This window comes from Ixodes scapularis, unplaced genomic scaffold, assembly GCF_016920785.2.
Source record: "Ixodes scapularis isolate PalLabHiFi unplaced genomic scaffold, ASM1692078v2 PGA_scaffold4__175_contigs__length_147842914, whole genome shotgun sequence".
NCBI classification, from domain to species: domain Eukaryota; kingdom Metazoa; phylum Arthropoda; class Arachnida; order Ixodida; family Ixodidae; genus Ixodes; species Ixodes scapularis.
In genome coordinates, this window is record NW_024609879.1 from 16,623,153 (window position 1) to 16,642,104 (window position 18,952).

At 45.7% G+C, this 18,952-nt stretch overlaps 1 protein-coding gene across 1 annotated transcript in view; it reads right to left on the minus strand.

The window, feature by feature from the left end:
- LOC115313488 (luciferin 4-monooxygenase-like) overlaps positions 1-18,952 on the minus strand; it is a 107,531-nt gene that overhangs the window by 80,138 nt on the left and 8,441 nt on the right. Inside the window, exons 3-6 of the mRNA XM_042293509.1 lie at positions 18,054-18,157; positions 16,741-16,936; positions 14,599-14,622; positions 4,775-4,923 (exon numbers count right to left, since the gene is read on the minus strand). Of these exons, the coding sequence (XP_042149443.1) occupies positions 4,775-4,923; positions 14,599-14,622; positions 16,741-16,936; positions 18,054-18,157 (473 nt within the window). The remainder of the gene's footprint in view (positions 1-4,774; positions 4,924-14,598; positions 14,623-16,740; positions 16,937-18,053; positions 18,158-18,952) is intronic.

Sequence of the window (18,952 nt, forward strand, 5' to 3'; positions counted from 1 at the left end):
TTAGTTCTCCTCCGCGGCGGTCGAAAGAGCGGGAGTTTCAAATGTGGAGATGTTCTGACTCCGACTAAATTATGTCCTGTGGCGTAAATATAGCTAAAAATTTTTTTTTTTTCGCGGAACATTTGTTTTGTGACATGTTTGTCCCGATTAGGCTGTTTAAAAATAAACGCTTTTTTTTCTTTGTAGTTACCCTTTAAGAATGCTATAGCGGAAGTTGTTTTAGCGATAATGTCAAATAAGTATTGCATGTACCAATGCTCATTACTTGGGAATACACTACTTGAACTTTAAGTATAGCATACAATTCTTTGCGTAGCGTCAGCGAAAAATTACGCCAATTTTTGTCCGTCTTCGCTTACTTGCGCCGTAGATCTCCCACAGTGTATTCGATCATACAAACAACCGCCGTTTTGACATTTAAAATTAAAAGAAAATTAATTCATAAGCTTTAAATGAGATAGCGATGAGTGCCGATATTAATTATCATCTGGTCTAGGGTCACTGGCGCTACATTTGGGCGTACAATGAGCTTTAAGCAATGCATACGGTTTATTTTTTTATTTTTTTTGCGTGAAAGAAACTTTGTAATTTTCTTGATTGTAAAAACTCTCTGTACTTGTAACATTCGTAATTGCAGAGGCCGTCATCTCAAAAGGAGTGCCTCTGGATGGTCGAGTATTTCCTCAGGTGTTTCGGGGAATACTTTTAAGAATCTGTACAAATAGAGAGGGTGTGGGAAAAAATGAAATTTTTTCGGGAGGAAACTGCCAATCACGGCAAACGTCAGGAATTACACAAGTAAAACAGACTTGTATAGTGCTCATTGCAAGCAATCACTTGTAACATTTTAGAATTTTTTGTAATAATTTGATTGCATTCATTAGGAAGTAATCGCAAGAGTAATGTGATTTCGTTTGGAAGGACTAACATTACTTGGAACTGTTACTAGTTATTTCTTCCTTCTCTAATGGTGCCCTTTGTTTCTAAAAGTTTTCAACCAATGAAACCTCAAATCAAGACTCCGGCAAAGATTAGTTTATTCAAATTGACGGTTTCAGAATATCAGTAGTTTCTAGTTTGGTGATTCTAATCCATTAATGGAGAGTACGATAGACCCGTTTTCGAAACCGGAAGAAAAATATGTCGTTTGGAAAATCTGATGTAATCGGAGAAGCAACGGTTGCCTTTTTCGAGTAACGGTCAATTTCCTTTTTTTTTTCTTTTAATCGAGTAATCTAATTGAATACTTCTTAACCAGAAGTAATTGTAATCCCTATAGATTACTTTTTGCTCTTCTATTGAAAAATCCGACAAAAACTTCCAGTGATACTCGGTAAAAACGGGTTAATTTCCACTCATTTTCACCAGAAACCACCGTAGTTTACCAGTGTTTTGGTGGAAATATTACCAGTCACCACTTTCGGTGACCAGACTTCGGTAAACGTTTTCCCGGAGCCACTTTCGGTTAAAATCTGTCAAAAACTTCCAGTGACATTCGGTGGAAACGGGTTAATTTCCACTCATTTTCACCAGAAACCAGCGTAGTTTACCAGTCTTTGGTGGAAATATTACCGGCAGCAACTTTCGCTGGAAGATTTACTAGAACCGCTTTCGATTACCCGTCGCTGGAATCCTACCGGAAGTCACCCTCGTTTGACGGACACTGAACTTCACTGGAAGTTGACGCAAGGGGAACGGCTAAAGGCAAGGAAACCAAGAGGAGCAGAAGGACTGAGTTTGTAATGGTGGCCGCAAACGCAGTGGCATTCTCGTGAGTGCGTGTGTTAGCTCGAGGCGACGTTCTAATCCTGCAAGAAGCGCGTGCAGCGAGCTGTTTTGACGACCCGAAAAGGTGGGCAGCGATCACCGGCAACTTGCTATTTGCGACAGGCAGAAGTCGGGGCCAGAGCAGGTACGAGACCACTCGGGCGGCATTCTCGTGAGTGGGAGTTTTAGCTCGGGACGACGTTGCAATCCTCAAGAAGTGCGTGCAGCGAACTGTTTCGACGATCCAGAAAAGTGGGGGCTTTCCCCCGCTTTCATCCGAAACGAGTTTACCAGTCTTTGCTGGATTATTTGCGGGCAAACAGATTTCGCTGGAATTTCACCGGCATCGGGTTTCCAGATTTCGCTGGAACGTCACCGGCAGCCACTTTCGTTTACGAGACGACCCGGTTTTGCTATAAATCTTACCCAAGACTTGTGACCGATCGCTTCCCTGTTTACCGAACTTCACTCGAAGCCGACGCGAGGGGAGGGGGAAACCGAGACGAGCCGGGGACTGGGCGTGTAATTATGGTGCCTCGCACCAAGGACGAGTCCCCACGCACCCTCTCTCCCTCGCATTGGATTCATGGGGAAAATGCAAGAGGGTCGTTTTGCTGACTTTTTTTTCTGAAGAAAACCGGCTTCTTTTCCGTCAACGAGCAACGGCCGGCCAGGAACGAACGCTGAGCCTCGGCTTCTCGTTCCATGTGTGCGACCTGTATCTTCCAAAGCAGCTGGGTGTACAGATGAAAAAAAGATATATTGTTCAGTGACCTGTTTCTTACGCCTCTTTGTCCGTCCGGCTTCAGAAGCATTCAGCAAGCAAAAAAGACTCTGCCCAAGAGTTCTCAACGTCGGCGGATGTTCGTTTCGCGCGTTCGTGGTTTTCGCTAAGCGTGCCAGTAGCAATGTGTATGTGTCCGCCTGGTGCACCCACGGCGACGGCACCGGGGACGACATCGTGAGTGTGCCCGGGATCTCTTCACGGCGGCGGATGTTCGTTCCGCGCGGTAGTGGTTTTCACTAGACGTGCTACTAACAGTATACGTGTGTGTGTCCGTGTGGTGCATCTGCACGGTTTTATTAGTTCAACTACCGTACGTCTAGGAATTTACCCAGCGGCATTGTGAGTACTTGAAAGATATCTTTTGCGACAAAGAACTCGGTTGTTCCTATTTGGTCTGATTGCTTTTGTGTACGTCTGTGCAAATCGTTTCACTGGTATCAACCCTGTTAAATAAATACATCAACCTTCAGGTCTCTATGGACTAACCACTTTAATTGTTACCGAATCGTCCAGCACCTGGTAAACATACACCAACCACGGTTCACAGGCTTCCTCCTAAAAGCCTTTGCTTAACGTCCGAAAAAAGAAAGAAAAAACACGGTAAATTCCGGCCAGTCAGGTGATCTTCTTGTAAATTCTGGCTTTATTGGAAGTGAAAAGAGTCCCGAAATCTAGTGAAATAGATTTTTACTTGGAATAAACTTCCGGTAGAAATCCGGTGACATTCTGGTAAACAATCTGGTGACATTCCGGTAATCTACGGCTTTACTGTAAGTGAAAACAGTCCCATAATCCAGTAAAATAAACTTTTACTGGAAATTGCATTCCGGTAAAAAATATTTTTCAGTAAGGTTCACAACTCACAAAAAGTGCTTAGGTGTCCTGGGAATTTTTTTATGCATCTTGTTTCTATGATTGTTTTTAACAATTCTAAGAAACATTCGGCGTGGGCGTAGAATAATCATCAAGCTCGTGACTCCTTCCTCAAGCGTGATTCATTAAATCTGTATTTGCTTTTTCTTTGTATGTGAAAACTGCACGTTGTGCTTCTTGCATGTAAAAAATATACATAGGGGCAGGTTAGATTTGTAGGGTGTTAACCAGCATCCTAAGAGTATTAAGACTAATTTAGTGTTAATACTCTTAGGACTAATTTAATTTAATTTAGTGTATTAACACTAATTTGTAGGGTGTTAACCCTACATTAACACATTAATTTGTAGGGTTAACACCCTACAAATTAGATTTGTAGGGTGTTAACCAGCATCCTAAGAGTATTGTTCTATCGCCCTTAGTTTATTAGCCCTGGGACATCTGTAAAAGATAATGCATTGAAACAAAAACATATTGCTGCTGTGGGGTTCATAACTCTGGATTGATTTTTAAACAGTTAACTTTTCTTATAATTTGGCCTATCTATTAAAAGCGTACATATTCCCACATTAATAGACAAAACTGAATAAATATGGGATATAAAAGGCTGTTATTTCTTGATAACATTCTGTTAAAGAAATTAATATGCTAATGAAAATCCTGCTGGCCTGGGAGACTCGGCGTCCTTTCGCGCCAATGAAAGACTCATCGACACACGTTTCATACTTGAATCTCAACGACGTTTCATCGACATGGCTACGTTTCGCCAACAAAACATGATTGCTTCGCCATTCATGAGCCACGGTGACGGCAGCGATGTTTATCCCGCGGAAAACAAGACAAACTTACTTGTGACAGTTGGTTCACGGCTTTCCGCGTATAGTGCATCGGGAAGCACAATAGCGGGCGTTTCAGCAAGAATTTAGCTTTGCAGGGTAACATACGGCAACACCAAACACGATTCTACACAGAGTGAAATCTCAGAAGAAAAGAAGGTTCATTCAAAAACGGAATGCGTTTTGGCAATGACCGGTGCCCGGTGATCGCCAAAAATCTGTGTACAGATTTGTGAATTATTAAATATAAAATAATTTAGATCTCCTTAAATTTAGTCACACCTTGGCTTTCCACATTGCTGCAATTCTAAATTATACAACTCAGTGTAATTTTGAGTACCTTTTTTTTTTGTTTGGCCAATATAAGTTTTACATTGGCTTTCCCTGTTGTTTCTTTTTAATTCAGAAATTTCTCACTAATTGCTCGTGAGGTACACGCGGCTAGAAAATCGCGTGATTAAATATCACGCCGCCCTGTTAGCATATTAAATATAGTTTGCGTGTAATATACCTTGTATTTCCTGAATGCATCCACAATTTCGTTTGCATCGGCAGATTTCGATAAAAGGACAGTCTTCGCTCCAGAGGTGATGCAACCCAGATACGTCCGGAACGCAAAAGTCGATGATATAGGTACGCAGGAAGCCACAACGTGGTGGTTGATGGATGGTTGAGAAGACCTTAACATTTTGAAGGAGAAAAAAGAAGAAACACACACAAAAAAACAAAAGCTTAAGAACTGATTCTGTAAGACGACTATTGATACTACAACACCAACACGTCACAGTGTACGCGCGATGTACTTGGTAACGTACTCTCTACCTATTTATTTATTTATTTATTTATACTGTCGGCCCTTTACAAGGCCTTTACAGGAGTGGTAATACATACAACATGTAAAAGAACAATCATGTACTGACACTTCAAAAAAGAAATTCACCCGGAGGAATAGACAAGCAAAAGATACTATCAAAACACAAAGTCACGGCATATTATCAAACACTATACTCTTTATATTTTTAACAAAATCACAGACATTTGTCATAGTGACGAGGGAATTCGGGAGTTGGTTCCATCCTTTATTGCCCTACGAAAGAAACTAAATTTAAAACAACCATTTTTGGCAGATGGTTCCCTGATGTGCATGCTATGTCGATGTCTCGTACATTCACTGACGCGACTGACTGATGCAGCTGGTGTGAGCAGACGAGGGTTTCTTTGTTTTTTGGTGTATATTCTTTGTTGTGTAATGTGCATTGCGTTGAGTATCGCGCATGGTGTCCCCACCAAAAAAGGTTTACAAGATTTTTTTCTTTTTTTTCATTTCGAAATGTAAACTTTGCATCGCTGATCTCTTATTCTACGCCCAAATGGAGTGCTAGCGGTTCGAACCACAGGCAAAAGTTTCAGTACTAACCGTTGTATTATTCAACAGTTATACTTGACTTTCTGCCATTTTAAGCGGGAAAAGTGGCGGCCGACAGAGCCCTCAAATACTTGGAGCTCTATGGTGCCAGTTACGCTAGTTACCAAAAACGGACAAAATTGGGCCCCATTTTCTTAGTGAAATTTTCAGAAAATAACTTCTAGGTTTGAATAAGATACAGGATAGTGCTGAAACTTTGACATCTGATGGGGACCGCTAGCGCTAGGTTTTGGCGAAGAATGATGGAGAATGAGTGTTCGGCAATGCGTAGTAATTGTTATTGCTTTAAAAAAAGGAAAAAAAAACAATTCTGTTTCAGGGTTACACGCCGTATATTGTTTGTTGTTGGTGTTGTTTGTGTGTTAGTTTATAGAAGTCTGAAGGTACCGCCTCTGGATGCCGCCACCTTGCGGCTTGCGTGTAGGTTGCCAGAGTGCCGCCCAAACAAAGCACATTCCATTCACGGTGGCCAGAGAAGGTTTTGAACCGTGGCAGCTTGCAAATGTGACTAGAGTGCATTCTCAACAAAAGGGTAGTCGTAGGGTACTACATTTAGGGTAGTCAGGAGCCGTCACAGATATCGCTACCCCCCCCCCCCCCCCCCTGAGTAACACAGACGACCCCATGGGTAGTCACACGGCATGCAATCAACAGGTAGTCACAGTGAGTACCCCCAAAAGCAACATGGCGGCTGGCAAGCGACAGCGGAGCAATACGAGTAAGGCCTAGCGAGCTGGACTGCTTTTTGCTAAAATACGATTCTGAAGCGCGTACGTTCGTTAGCTTCCTTCCGTGCGCACTAAAGCACTCCAAGACGCACCTCGAAGCACCGGCACCGCACCTATTACCGGTAGGGGCGGCGATGTGAGGGGGGGGGGGGGGGGCTTTCGAGGGCTGCTTTCGCGCGGCCGGCTGCATTTACTTCGCGGCCAGAAAACATTCAAAGAAGGATTCGTATAGCGACAAATGAAATGATGCCTTTATTGAACAGACAATCTGCTTGCTGTGCTTGTCGGAAGTGATCCGGCGTTTTCGGTTGACAGCGGCGACGCGAGGCATCACCGATTCAAGCGGCGCCGGTTCCGATCGTTCAACGCTCCTGCTCACCTGTTAGCATTCGTTATCTAATTGCAAGTCCCTGGTAATCCCCACCGCGTCTGTGCACGCACTTGGCGCTATTCACAGGACGGAACACCATTCAACTGGCTATGTCACTGATCCCACTGGGACGAGAGGCTGAGAATCGAACCCTTGTGGCTGCTCCGTGGAGCCATGGAACGCCTCCATGTTTTTCACTCAAATAAGTAGACACATGAACGCGCGACTCCTTGAATTGGGTGGCGACACGCGCCACCTAACTGATAGCGCTGAAACTAGGAAAAAAGAAACCAATAGTTTTTGCTCTGAGCGTCTCGCCAGACATGCACCCACACCACACACCTACGCGACATACAGACAACAACGATTATTATACATGTAGGCGTCCACAAACAGCACAAGGTACAATTCAAGAAATTGACGCTCTACATTACTATACACGCGACTAGTCGGCACCACCAGCTTATATACTGCTGTATTTTCTGTGACCAATTAGGATGGTGACCACTGTCATATTTTGCATAAATACGAAAAGACTGTACAAGACTTATCCGTATATATTATTTTCCTCTACTTCCCTTAGGAAAGCGCTCTATCTCTAATGTAATCCATTGCAAACGTGAACTGCGGGTTATAAATCGAATTGAATAGTCGCTACACGTCACGTTTTGATCAGTTTTGTTTTCTCGCTTGCCGACACTTCAAGTATACAGAAGCCTGTTTAATTAATTGTTTTAATTATCGAAACAAATTTCTGAAATCACAACTTTCTGAACACGCTAATGCATTTTCTTTTCTCTTTTTACATATCCGATGACTTCAGCGGCGGTTGAGTAATTGTTGAGTACACTGAGCACGCGCAGATGATTCTAGCGAAGCCCGTCCGCCGGTCCTTCCTGAAGCGTTGTTTCAGTTTTCTTGTTTTCGCTACGATTGTTTCTGCTCAAGCACGTGTCTTTCAAATATACATTCTATGCGCTCGCGCTCACGCCAAGAGGACAGTGCAGAATTGCCGTTTTCACATCCGTGCATTCACCGACAGTGAACGCGAAATACGTATGCTAAATTATCTAAAGCCTGGTTCAAACAGTTGCATTTGACTGCGTTGCGGCAGCGAGAAACCAGGACATCCCTGCTACTTATATCGCGTGCCAAGACGATTCCTTCGAATTGGATCCCACGCTTCATGCGGAGCACAGATGTGCAGGTGAGTCGCCTTCGGTTCTCGACGCAATGCTGTCAAACACATTCAAACGCAATTGTCTGAACCGGCCTCAATCATCAAAAAACGCCGAGAACATAGTTCTGTGCGCTGCACCTGATGGCTTCTCCAACAATACTTTTTCTAAAAAAAATAAAACCTAAACCCAATAGCACGTGTATGTTTACCAACGCCTTATTTTTGGAAATTTACTTGGAATCTTTTATATAGGTAAAAGTAGAGCGTGCCGAAAGGCCTGAAATCCTAGTCCTCTTCAAAGCACTCCACCTTTGATGACACACATTTGTTTGAAGCATTTTTTTATAGAGTATTCTCGATGAAATGTGCCAAATGAGTCAGTGAAGGCGAATCATATATCCCAAGACAGAGAAATACAGAAATACACGGGTATGATCCCAGATATCTGTGTACGTTCGTCCTGTCCAGTCTCAGTCGTGGTGTTCAATGCTTCATACTTCACTGCAGTTGAAAGCAAAAAAAATTGGGTATGACAGGCCTGCAAGTTCGGCGGAACCGAGGAGGCCATTTGCAACTGATCTGCACGCAGAACTGACCGATCACACCTTTAATGAGAGCACACTCTTTACTGAAGCACATAATAAAAGATGACAAAAGTATCTCGCCCGGCGAACATTCCAGTCCACTCACGCCCGTGCGTAGCTTCCTGTGCTTTTCTAGAGATTTGTTTAAATTCCTAGAGCAGGACGCCAGCTGCCAGCTGTTTACTACGTTTACTAGCAGTACAGGGTAAAACCCGCGACAGAACCAAGAAGGACAACCGCGATACTTTTTATCTGCCTCGGGTTTTAGTAGGTGCCCACCAAGGTTGTCTGAACTCTTTGGAAATGTTTGTTTTCTGCCAGTTTAGGCGAACTGAGGCACACGCCTCTTTCGACCGGTTCAAATTTGAATAAATGGTAACCAACGAACAGAGAAAACAAGTTTCAAGTACTTTTTGACATTTTTGAAGTGACTTTTACTATTGAACGACTGCATGCACTTGAATATTTAATTCAAAAGCTTATAAAACGTGACTATCCCATGCATGTCACCTGCCAACAGGGTGGTAACGCTCAATGGCTCGAGCCCAATGGGTAGTTAAAGCCGTCAAAACGCATGATGACTAGGGGGGTGCTCACTTTTTCTCAGAGTGTGCAAGCTCCGCCAATACCACAAGAAACACAAAGCCTGCGCCACCTCACCTCCCCGCCCCCGCTCTCTTTACGTCACCACTATAGTAGATCAAGGCAGCGCCACCTAGCATGAGTAAGCATTGTGGCCCTGACACCAGCGTCTCTCGCAGACTCTCCCAAGGAGCTCGGCGACGCCCAAACGAACGTTCGCCCGCTAGCTTTGCGGCGTCTCTCCCTGAGCTTCGGCGTGTTTGCCGCTTGGGAGCAGGTCGGGGATACACAGACGATGACGTCACGTGCAGGTCATGTCCCGTGTATTGGGCCTTTGGTGCCGAAGAAAGAGTGCGGCGTCTGCTTCGCGACGGAGTGACGGCTTTGCGACGTCGGTTCAAGAGAGAGCGGAGGAAGCGAAGCTCGCTGCCGATAGAGCGGGGCGATGTCGTGAGTCAGCAAAACGCGCACGCACAGAAAGAAGCACAGGAACGCAGCACATTTACTGCACAGTATCCGTTTGGTCAGTTACAGTAAGCGCGCAGAGATGATAGAGAGTTTTAGGGAACCGTTTGTGCACATCCGATAGGGTACGGTGGGCCCTCCGGTACGAACTGTGCAGGCGCGAGTCTTCTGAGGTAGGGCATGCGCAGTTCGTACCGGAGGATCTGTAAAAGCGGTTACCTAAAACTCTCGAAATCGGCTAAGCGACGATGCAGTTTTGGCGCTCGGCTTGATTTGCTGTAGGGTGATTCCACGAGAGATCGAACCTGCAGGTCCACTCAAGATTTTTTTTATTTTTTCTGTTCTGTTTTTAATATGGTGATGTACACACAAATGAATCGTACGAAACTGAACTTTTTTTTTTTCTCGAAAACGCGTTTTCACAACGAGAAAAAAAAATGTTTCAAGATTGCGCGACGGTCCTGCTCCCACTGCGGACTGCATTAGGTGCCACATTTGCGATCCTATGTAAGGCAGGAAAAAAGCGGTAGGAAAAACTGTTTCCCGTTTCATCTTGTACACCAAAGTTTAAGTCAACTGCGTGCAAATATTATGTTCTTTATGAATAAAAAAAATAAATAAAAAATTCATAACTTTAGACCAGGAGCAACAAATACACCGAATTTCAGGCCTTTTACCTCAATATATATATGGCAACAGCGGGCTTCACAACTACACATAATATAGGCCAAGGGATCTAAATTAAACCTGCAAATTATGAGCTTCCAATCAAAATAGAAACATAGAAAAAATATACTTTGAAAAAACACATTTTCAGGAAAATACCCATATTGGAAAAACAAAATAAAAAAAAAACCGGTCTCGATTTTAATAAAACTTCTGTGGTACAACTCTCCTTAGGCCAGGCAAAAAGAATGTACAAAAACATGTTGCATCATTTGCTTGGTACAAAATTTCTGAGCGGTCAAAGTGGCGGTTGCGAGGCGTCTTGACTCCCGCGTTTTTCGTTTCACCCCGCTAAGGTTTTTTTTTTTTTCTTTTTTTTTTAGAGGAAGTAATTGTTTTTGTTGCCACAAATAAGAAATTTATGTGCTGTAGCTTGCTGTAATAAAATAAACATATTCCAATTTTTTTTCTTGAGGTTGTTAACGAGCACTCATGATTGTTTACGCTCCTTAATCGCGCTTGGACTTCACATGTCTTGTTTATTAAAACTGCACGGAATAAAAGAACGATGCCTCGGGTACAAGGCTACGGGGCGCTCATGTTACGGCGAAACCAAGAAGGAGGTTCATTTACGTTTGCCACGCGATATACATGATTCGCGGTCGCTGTCAGGAGCTAGTAAGATATTTGAGCTCACGTTTGCCGCGGGGCAAACGTACTCGTTCCCCTTGGCTCCGCCGTAACATAAGCGCCCCGTACCTTTGTACCCGAGGCGTCGCGACTCTGCTTTTTATAGTTCTAATAAGCGAAACTCGAGTAGACCTCAGCCTAGCTCTGGCACGGAGAGTTCCATGCGCTTCTTTCCTTACGTCTAAAAACGCAACAACGACCTAAATATGACGGCCCGTCAACGCCTCCCCTTGAAGAATATTTGGAGAATCCACTACTCTGGGCGCATCGAGGTGGATTACTGCGACAGCTCGGCTAGACTCTTTTTCGAATGCGCGCGGTGCCAGAGTTTGTGTCGGCGCCTCAGTGATGTCATCTGGACGCTTGTGTGTCTGTGCGTGTACGCCCAGGAAAGGCACAGATGCAGAGGGTCACTGCGCGTGAAATTTGACTCTGCCTGGTTCGTGGCCACTGGCGTTGGTCGTCATCGTGGGGTCTCGACGGTCGGAACAGCATTGCGAAACCTTCGGGCTTCAGTTGGTTTGGCGGCGCAGACGAAGCAACGGGAGAGGCGACAGACGTCGCCGTTGTGCACTCAATGCACGCAGCACACAGCTCAGGGTTTTTTCCGCCGATTACCTCCGCGTTCACAAGAAGAAGATACTTTCCAAAAGAAATTTTCGCAGTGTCAAGCGTCTAGATGTTGAATTACTGCGGACGCTGCCTGCTACACGGATCTGGTGATTTGCTGGTTACAGACCAGGTCTGCCGGCATTGTTTTGGGCGCGTCAAGGCGCTCCTATCTTCATATGCCGGCACACTCGATAAAACCGACGAGACATTTCTTCAGGAAGAAAAGCAGTCAATGACCTGACCAGGTACGCCCAACTTTCCAAAGTTTCTCTGTTGAAGCCAGCATCTTCCATTCGGAAACGGCTCAGAAAATCTAATCTAAAACAGGCAGAGATTGAAAAGGTAATGTTGACAAAAATACGCTCATGTTTAAGTACATAGGCGATACTTCAACTTCCGCGTATTTTTGCCAACACTTTCCTTTCAATCTCTGCGCCTTTTCTCTTGCTATTACATCTTTTGAGCCGCTTGCGAATGGAATATGCGGGCTTCAACGGAAAAACGTTGGAAACAAAAACTCAGGCTATTGACTGCTTTTTCTTCCTGAAGAAATGTCTCGTTGGTTTCATCAGGTGTGCCGGTCGATGAGAATAGCACTTTCAGGCGCCCCAAAGTGGTGCTGGCAGACTTGCTGTTCTGTATCCTGCAAATCACCAGTTCCTGGTTGCATGCAGCGTCCGCAGTAATTCAACATCTAAACGCTTGACACTGTGAAAATTTCTGTTGGAAGGTATCTTCTTGTTGTGAACGCGGAGGTAATCAGTGAAAAAAAACTGAGCGATGTGCTGAGTGCATTGAGTGGACAACGGCGACGCCTGTCGCCTCTCCCGTTGCTTCGTCTGCGCCACCAAACCAACTGAAGCCCGAAGGTTTCGCAATGCTGTTGCGAGCAAGCAGATCCCCCGCTGACGACCAACGCCAGTGGCCACGAACCAGGCAGAGTCAAAGTTCACGTGCAGTGAACCTCTGCATCTGTGCCTTTCCTGGACGTACACGCACAGACACACAAACGTCCAGATGACATCAATGACGCGCCGACACCAACTCTGCCACGGCGCATTTGAAAAGAGTCTATGTAAACTGTCGCAGTAATCCACGTTGATACGCCCAGAGTTGTGGATTCTCCCAATATTCTTCAAGGGGAGGCGTTGACGAGTCGTCATATTTAGTCGTTGTTTAAAGCGATCAGACGTCCCGATTTAGGTGGGACAGGTTCCGGTTTTCCGGCCGTGGTCCCATGCACTGTCCCGGCAATGTGCTTGTGGGACGGCGCTTTGTCCCGCTTCGGCTCCTCCGGACGGCGAATAAATAAAAGATGCGGTTAAACGAATGTATCGCATCAGTGAGAGGGTGCTTTCTCTGATCAAAGAACAAGATATGCTCGACAGAGAGGATACTGAAGGTTAATTTACGTATGACATGTAAACAGAACTATGGGTATACTATACAAAAATAAATACATTATTACTAAAGAAATATTCCAACCAAATGTATTAGATGTGCATGCCAAACAGTATGCAAATTGCAAGGAAAAGAAATGCGCACGGTGAATAGGAAAAAATAGAAAGGTGTGATCCCACCCCGATACGCGTCTCGCTTTGGGTCCCAAGGAATATGGTCACTTTATCGTTGTTACGTTTTTAGGCCCAAGGAAAGAGGCCCAAGGAGTAGGCTAAAGTCTACTCCAGTTTCGTTTATTCGTTTATTAGAACTATAGAGAGCAGAGTCGCGACGCCTCGGGTACAAGGGTACGAAGCGTTTATGTTACGGCGGAGCCAAGGGGGGTGTCTACGTTCGCCCCGCGGCAAACGTGAGCTCAAATATCTTAGTAGCTCCTGACACCGACGGCGACCGCTGATAAACGTAAATAAACCTCCTCCTTGGCTTCGCCGTAACGTAAGTGACCCGTAGCCTTGTACCCGAAGCGTCGTTATTTTATTTCTTACAGTTTTAATAAATGAGCCATGCGAAGTCCAAGTCTGGAAATCAGGAAATATGTTTTTTTTATTACAGCAAGCTACAACACATAAATATCTTATTTGTGGCAAAAAAAACTACTTCTCCTATAAAAAAAAAACAAAAAATAAAAAAAAAAACAGCGGGGTGAAGCGAAAAACGCGGGAGTCAAGACGCCTCGCAACCGCCACTTTGACCGCTCAGAACTTTTGTAGCAAGCAAATGATGCAACATGTTTTTGTACATTCTTTTTGCTTGGCCTAAGGAGAGTTGTACTCCAGAAGTTGAATAAAATAAAGACCGGGTTTTTTTTTTACTTTGTTTTTTCAATATGGGTATCTTCTTGAAAATGTGTTTTTTCAGAATATATTTTTTTATGCTTCTATTTTCATTGCAAGCTCATAATTTGCAGGTATAGTTTAGATTCGCTGGCCTATATTATGTATAGTTCTCAAGGACACTAATGCCATACATATTGAGGTAGAAGGCCTGAAAGTTGATGTATTTGTTGCGCCTGTTCTAAATTTCTGATTTTTTATATATTGTTTTAATTAATAAAGAACATAATATTTGCACGCAGTTGACTTAAACTTTGGTGTACTAGATGAAACGGGAAACAGTTTTTGCCTACCGTGTTTTGCCTGCCTTCCACAGGACCGCAAATGTGGCACCTAATGCAGTCCGCGGTGGGAGCTGGGCCGTCGCGCAACCTTGAAAAAAAAAATTGTTCTCCTAGTGAAAACGCGTTTTCGAGAAAAAAAAAAGTTCAGTTTCGTACGATTCATTTGTGTGTACATCACCATATTAAAAAAAAGAACAGAAAAAATAAAAAAAATCTTGAGTGGACCTGCAGGTTCGATCTCTCGTGGAATCACCCTGTATCGGATCGTGGCATCGGCTGTGGTAGGATTTAATGCGAAGCGGAATTATAGCGAGTACGTCTGACTCTGCGAAAATCCAAAAACTTTGGCGCCGACAGCTTTTGCGTGGTAGGAACGGCTGGACGTACGCAGCCTCGGCGATTTCTTCTGTGAATTGAGAGGGATGGGTCGCCGCCATCTATCGTCGTGGGCAGCCCTCGAAACAGTGGAGACAGCCGTCTCTTCTGTCTTGGCGAATCCGGTATTTCGGTGCGTCGGAGGCTGCCCTCTCCCTCGAAAGCAGCGCGATATGCACATATACGTCCTCTCGGAAGAGAGCTGTTTCTACCGCTTGGGGAGAATTAGATCCTGTACTGACGCGTTGTCTAGTGCGTTATCCTAATTTTAGACTGGAGGTTTATAAAAATACTTTCGAAAACGCCTAAAAGTAGGGTGGCTGAAAAAAAATGAAAGCCGTTTACAACTCCCTGTAACGCCGAATTAGAGCGAAGCTCTTGAGGTGGAGGAGGGAAGGGTACTGGGGGGTGGGTCAAGTGACCTCGGGGGGGGGGGGGGTCACGTGACCTTGTGGAAGTCACGTGACCTTGGGGTGTCACGTCATGTCGGGGGTCACGTGACGATGCGGATGACGTCACACTGATGACGTCATCAGTGACGTCACTGATTACGTCAACAGTGATGATGATGATGACGATGCGGATGTTGGTGACGTCATCAGTGATGATGATGATGATGACGATCCGGATGCCGGTGACGTCATCAGTCATGATACCGACGACGATCCGGATTCCGCTGACGTCATCACTGACGTCACTGACGACGTCATCAGTGGCGATGACGTCAACAGGGGGTCACGTGGCCTCGGGGGGTATCGCCAGGTCACAAGACCCCGGGGGGTCATGTGACCTGGGTAACCATCGTGACGATCGTGAGGGTAACCCTAGTAACACTTGTGAAGGCAACTCTCGTGACCCTCGTGAGGGTAACTCTCGTGACCTTCGTGAGGGTAACTCTCGTGACCCTCGTGAGGGTGACTCTCATAACCCTTGTGACCCTCGTGAGGGTAACCCTCGTGACCCTTGTGGAGGTAACCCTTTCGAGGGTAACTAACTCTCGTAGCCATTGTGATGCTCGTGAGGGTAACCCTCGTGAGATTAACCCTCGTAACCCTCACGAGGGTTACGAGGGTTACTCGCGGTTACGGCGACGTCGACGCCGCTCAAGCCGGGAACGGGCGTCTAAGAGCTGCGCTCTAAAATGAAATCCGTTTACAACTCCCTGTAATGCCGAATTAGGGCACAGCTCTTGAGGAGGAGGTGGGAAGGGTAGTGAGGGCCACGTGTTCTCGGGGGGGGGGGGGGGGGGGTCACGTGACTTTGGGGGGTCACGGGCCTCGGGGGTCACGTGACCTCGGGGAGGAAGGAGGTCACGTGGGGGGTCACGTGACCCCCCTCCTCCCCGAGGTCATGTTGGGGGTCACGTGACCCCGGTGGGGGGCTCACATGACCCCCCCCCGAAAGAAAAATTCGGCTAGATTTAGCGGGGAAAATTTTCCGCTAGATTTAGCGGGGAAATTTACCCATAATGCACCGCGCGGTTACGCCGCCGCCGCTCATCCCAAAAACGGGCGCCTCTGCGTTCTAAAAACAATTATCTATTATCAGGAACAAGCCACGCCGTACGTCAGGAATAGCAAAGACATACTAATAAACCATCTCACAGCCAGTTTGACTACGCCACCGCTGCCCCAATGCATCGAGGGAACTTAAGTCTTTCTGCAGGTGCACGAACCTTGCTGGAACTCCGCGCGAGTAGCGCTCGAGGCGGCACGAGCAGTCTTGGCTTCTTCAGCCAGCTTCTTCTGAACCTAGGTTATGGCGGTTTGATGAATGCGCTGTACGCTTGGTGAAAGCAACCTATAATGGCCTAAAGCTTACTAATTGGTTTTCTAATGGATTAAAATGAACATAAGGTTAAGATTAGAAACTTGCTGAGCATCAACGAAAACCCCCAAATAAATTAATTTTAGGACTACTTGAATAACGTGAGAAGCACGTGCGTGCGCTGAAGTTATCCCTTTGCTCTAAAGGTGACTAATATAGCGGTTTTCGATCACGCTCATCACGTTTATAATTGAAATCACACCTTTATTTTCACTAATTGAAATTAAATTAGTGGGCATTTTAGGTAATAAATGTACTAAATCGTGTTTTGTTGTTCTTGTTGTTTTTTGGCAGTTCCTGTCATCCGTAATGGCTGACAGTAGGTTCCAGAAAAGTACGATAAATTGTAGCGCGCCTCCGAGCGCACAAACATAAGTTAGAACCCACCCGGGACGAGGTAAAGAGGCCACGATGCTGTAGTGCGTGTGTTCAGCGGCCTTCGGGCTACCCGTCGTTCCCGATGTGAACAACAGTGCGACGACTTCCTCCTTCACGTCGGACACGGGAAATTCCTGGAAAGTGTCTTCGTTCAGTTTCTTGAAGTCCAATATGGAGACAAAACCCAGAGCGGTTCCTACGGAGAAGTAACCCTGAAAGCGTTGAACACGTGTCATTGGTTGCCACATCGTGTCATTTCAAGCGGTGTTCTTCGCGCGGGGAAGAAATCTTGGAGATTACTTCCCGGCGTGCACATCGAATGCGTAGCGCAAGTTCGTCTGCTCCTTTTGCAGGGGTTGTGCTGACGTCATAAAGACGCCGAGCTTTGATCGGCTCTGATGGGAGGATAGTGGGTAGACTTCAAGGCACCTTGCTTAGAGGTCTACCCACTGTCCGTCTATCAGAGCCAATCGGAGCTCGGCGTTCTGACGTCACCACAACCCCTGCAAAAGCTCCTCGACGGAGAAAAGAAGGGACACTCGGGAGATACAAACCAACCCCGGTTTTGTAACGGATCAGTTTTCTTTTTTATTTAAGTTGTTTGTCGTTGAACGTTTCGCTGTCAAGTGCAGACCACTGAAATGAGTCTGCGGAACGCTGTAACTATAGTGGTCAGCACGAGCCCAACCTGATGGAGTATAGGTGTTTCTGTCCTGCTTCTTTAGGTAAAATTTTGGCACCAAGTGTTCGTAGCGAAGTGAGCGAACCAAAGCGCCTTGTGGTCGGCTTCTCACGCTAAACCAGCGGCAAAAGAGCACCTTAGGACTTGACTTCGGCGTAGCTGGTTTAATAACGTGACGTCTCCTAACTTCTACTGTACTTTCACATCTTCGAAAGCGTCACCGGAACTCATGATAAATAACCTGGGTCACAACTCGTATCGTCACAGCGAGGTGAATTCATGGTCATGACGTCACGGTAGGAAGCCACATCGAAACGTTTTGGCGCTAATGCTTCGTTCCACCGCAACTTGGCAGAGAGCAAACGCCGCGGCGCCCTCGAGCCAATCAGAACGACGGAGATGACGCACGTGACCGCCCTTCCCAAGGGAAGAGGGGCGAGAGTTGCGTCGCTTTTGTTAGCCCGTAACTCAAAACTTGTACAAGGCGGTTTTCCTCTCACCGTGGGTTCGGCAGCAACTAGTGAAATAGAGTAGGGTCGCGTGTCTCCCACCGGCTCTCTGAATGGCTCACTGGAACCATAGCCTTCACTGTTTGCAGGTGACGGTGAGACCCTTTTAGACTGCCGGAGTGGCTAGTGTGTAGCTACCTTTACGTCCACCTTGTTACCAAAGTCGCTGAATCGTTTAGCTTCATTGACTGTGGTGAGGATGTGGGCGGAGTTGCTGACTCGAATCCTGTGAAGAATATCATCTGAAACGAATGAAGATAGGCAAATGAGTGATCACATGCTGCGGTGGTCGTGTCCACCGTATAAGCCGCATTTAAAAATCGTCATTGCGGGTATCGCAAAGTTCGATGACGAAATCCTGGGGATCGCATTGTTTACAAAGCCAACAATACTCCACTCGCAGAAAAAAGGGCATCTATAGTCCTCCCTAAAGGGAGGAACGCTCTTGTAACCTATGTTCCTTGGAAAGGAAGAAACTTTTGTCCTGAAAGCAGGGTAGCAAAGTTCCTCTGTCGCCTGCATCTCATTATGGCAGCCCCTAATCGAGCAAATCAAGCTCAATATGGCCTAACGAGGACGCTACGTCTTTTATGCATGGTGAGAGAAGCAGCAAATAAAAGCGTAGCACGAGCTTTCCGCGGACTGCATTTGTTTGCGAAGCCAGCTTCCTCCCGCAGGTAAACAAAAACGCGTTTCAAAAGCAGTTACTCAGTCTTCTCGTCGACAGCACTACGATGTTAAACGGAGACAACCGATACCCAGTTATTTCGCTCACTTTACGTCTTACCTTTGCTATTGGTTAAAGACTTGGTTAAATCGTGTATCCAGCGATTTGTGCCACTCAAAACTAAAAAAAGTAACATTGTCAAACCTTGGATAACGAGAGAATTATTACATTTATCGCGACGGGTCGGCAGACTGCGGAGTGGAAAACGTTGCGCTGACCCAGTAAAGTCTGCTCAGTTTATTCAAGCTAAGGAGGAACTCCGACTAAAAGCTAATTCCGCGAAGGACTTCTATTTCCGTGTTACCTTACA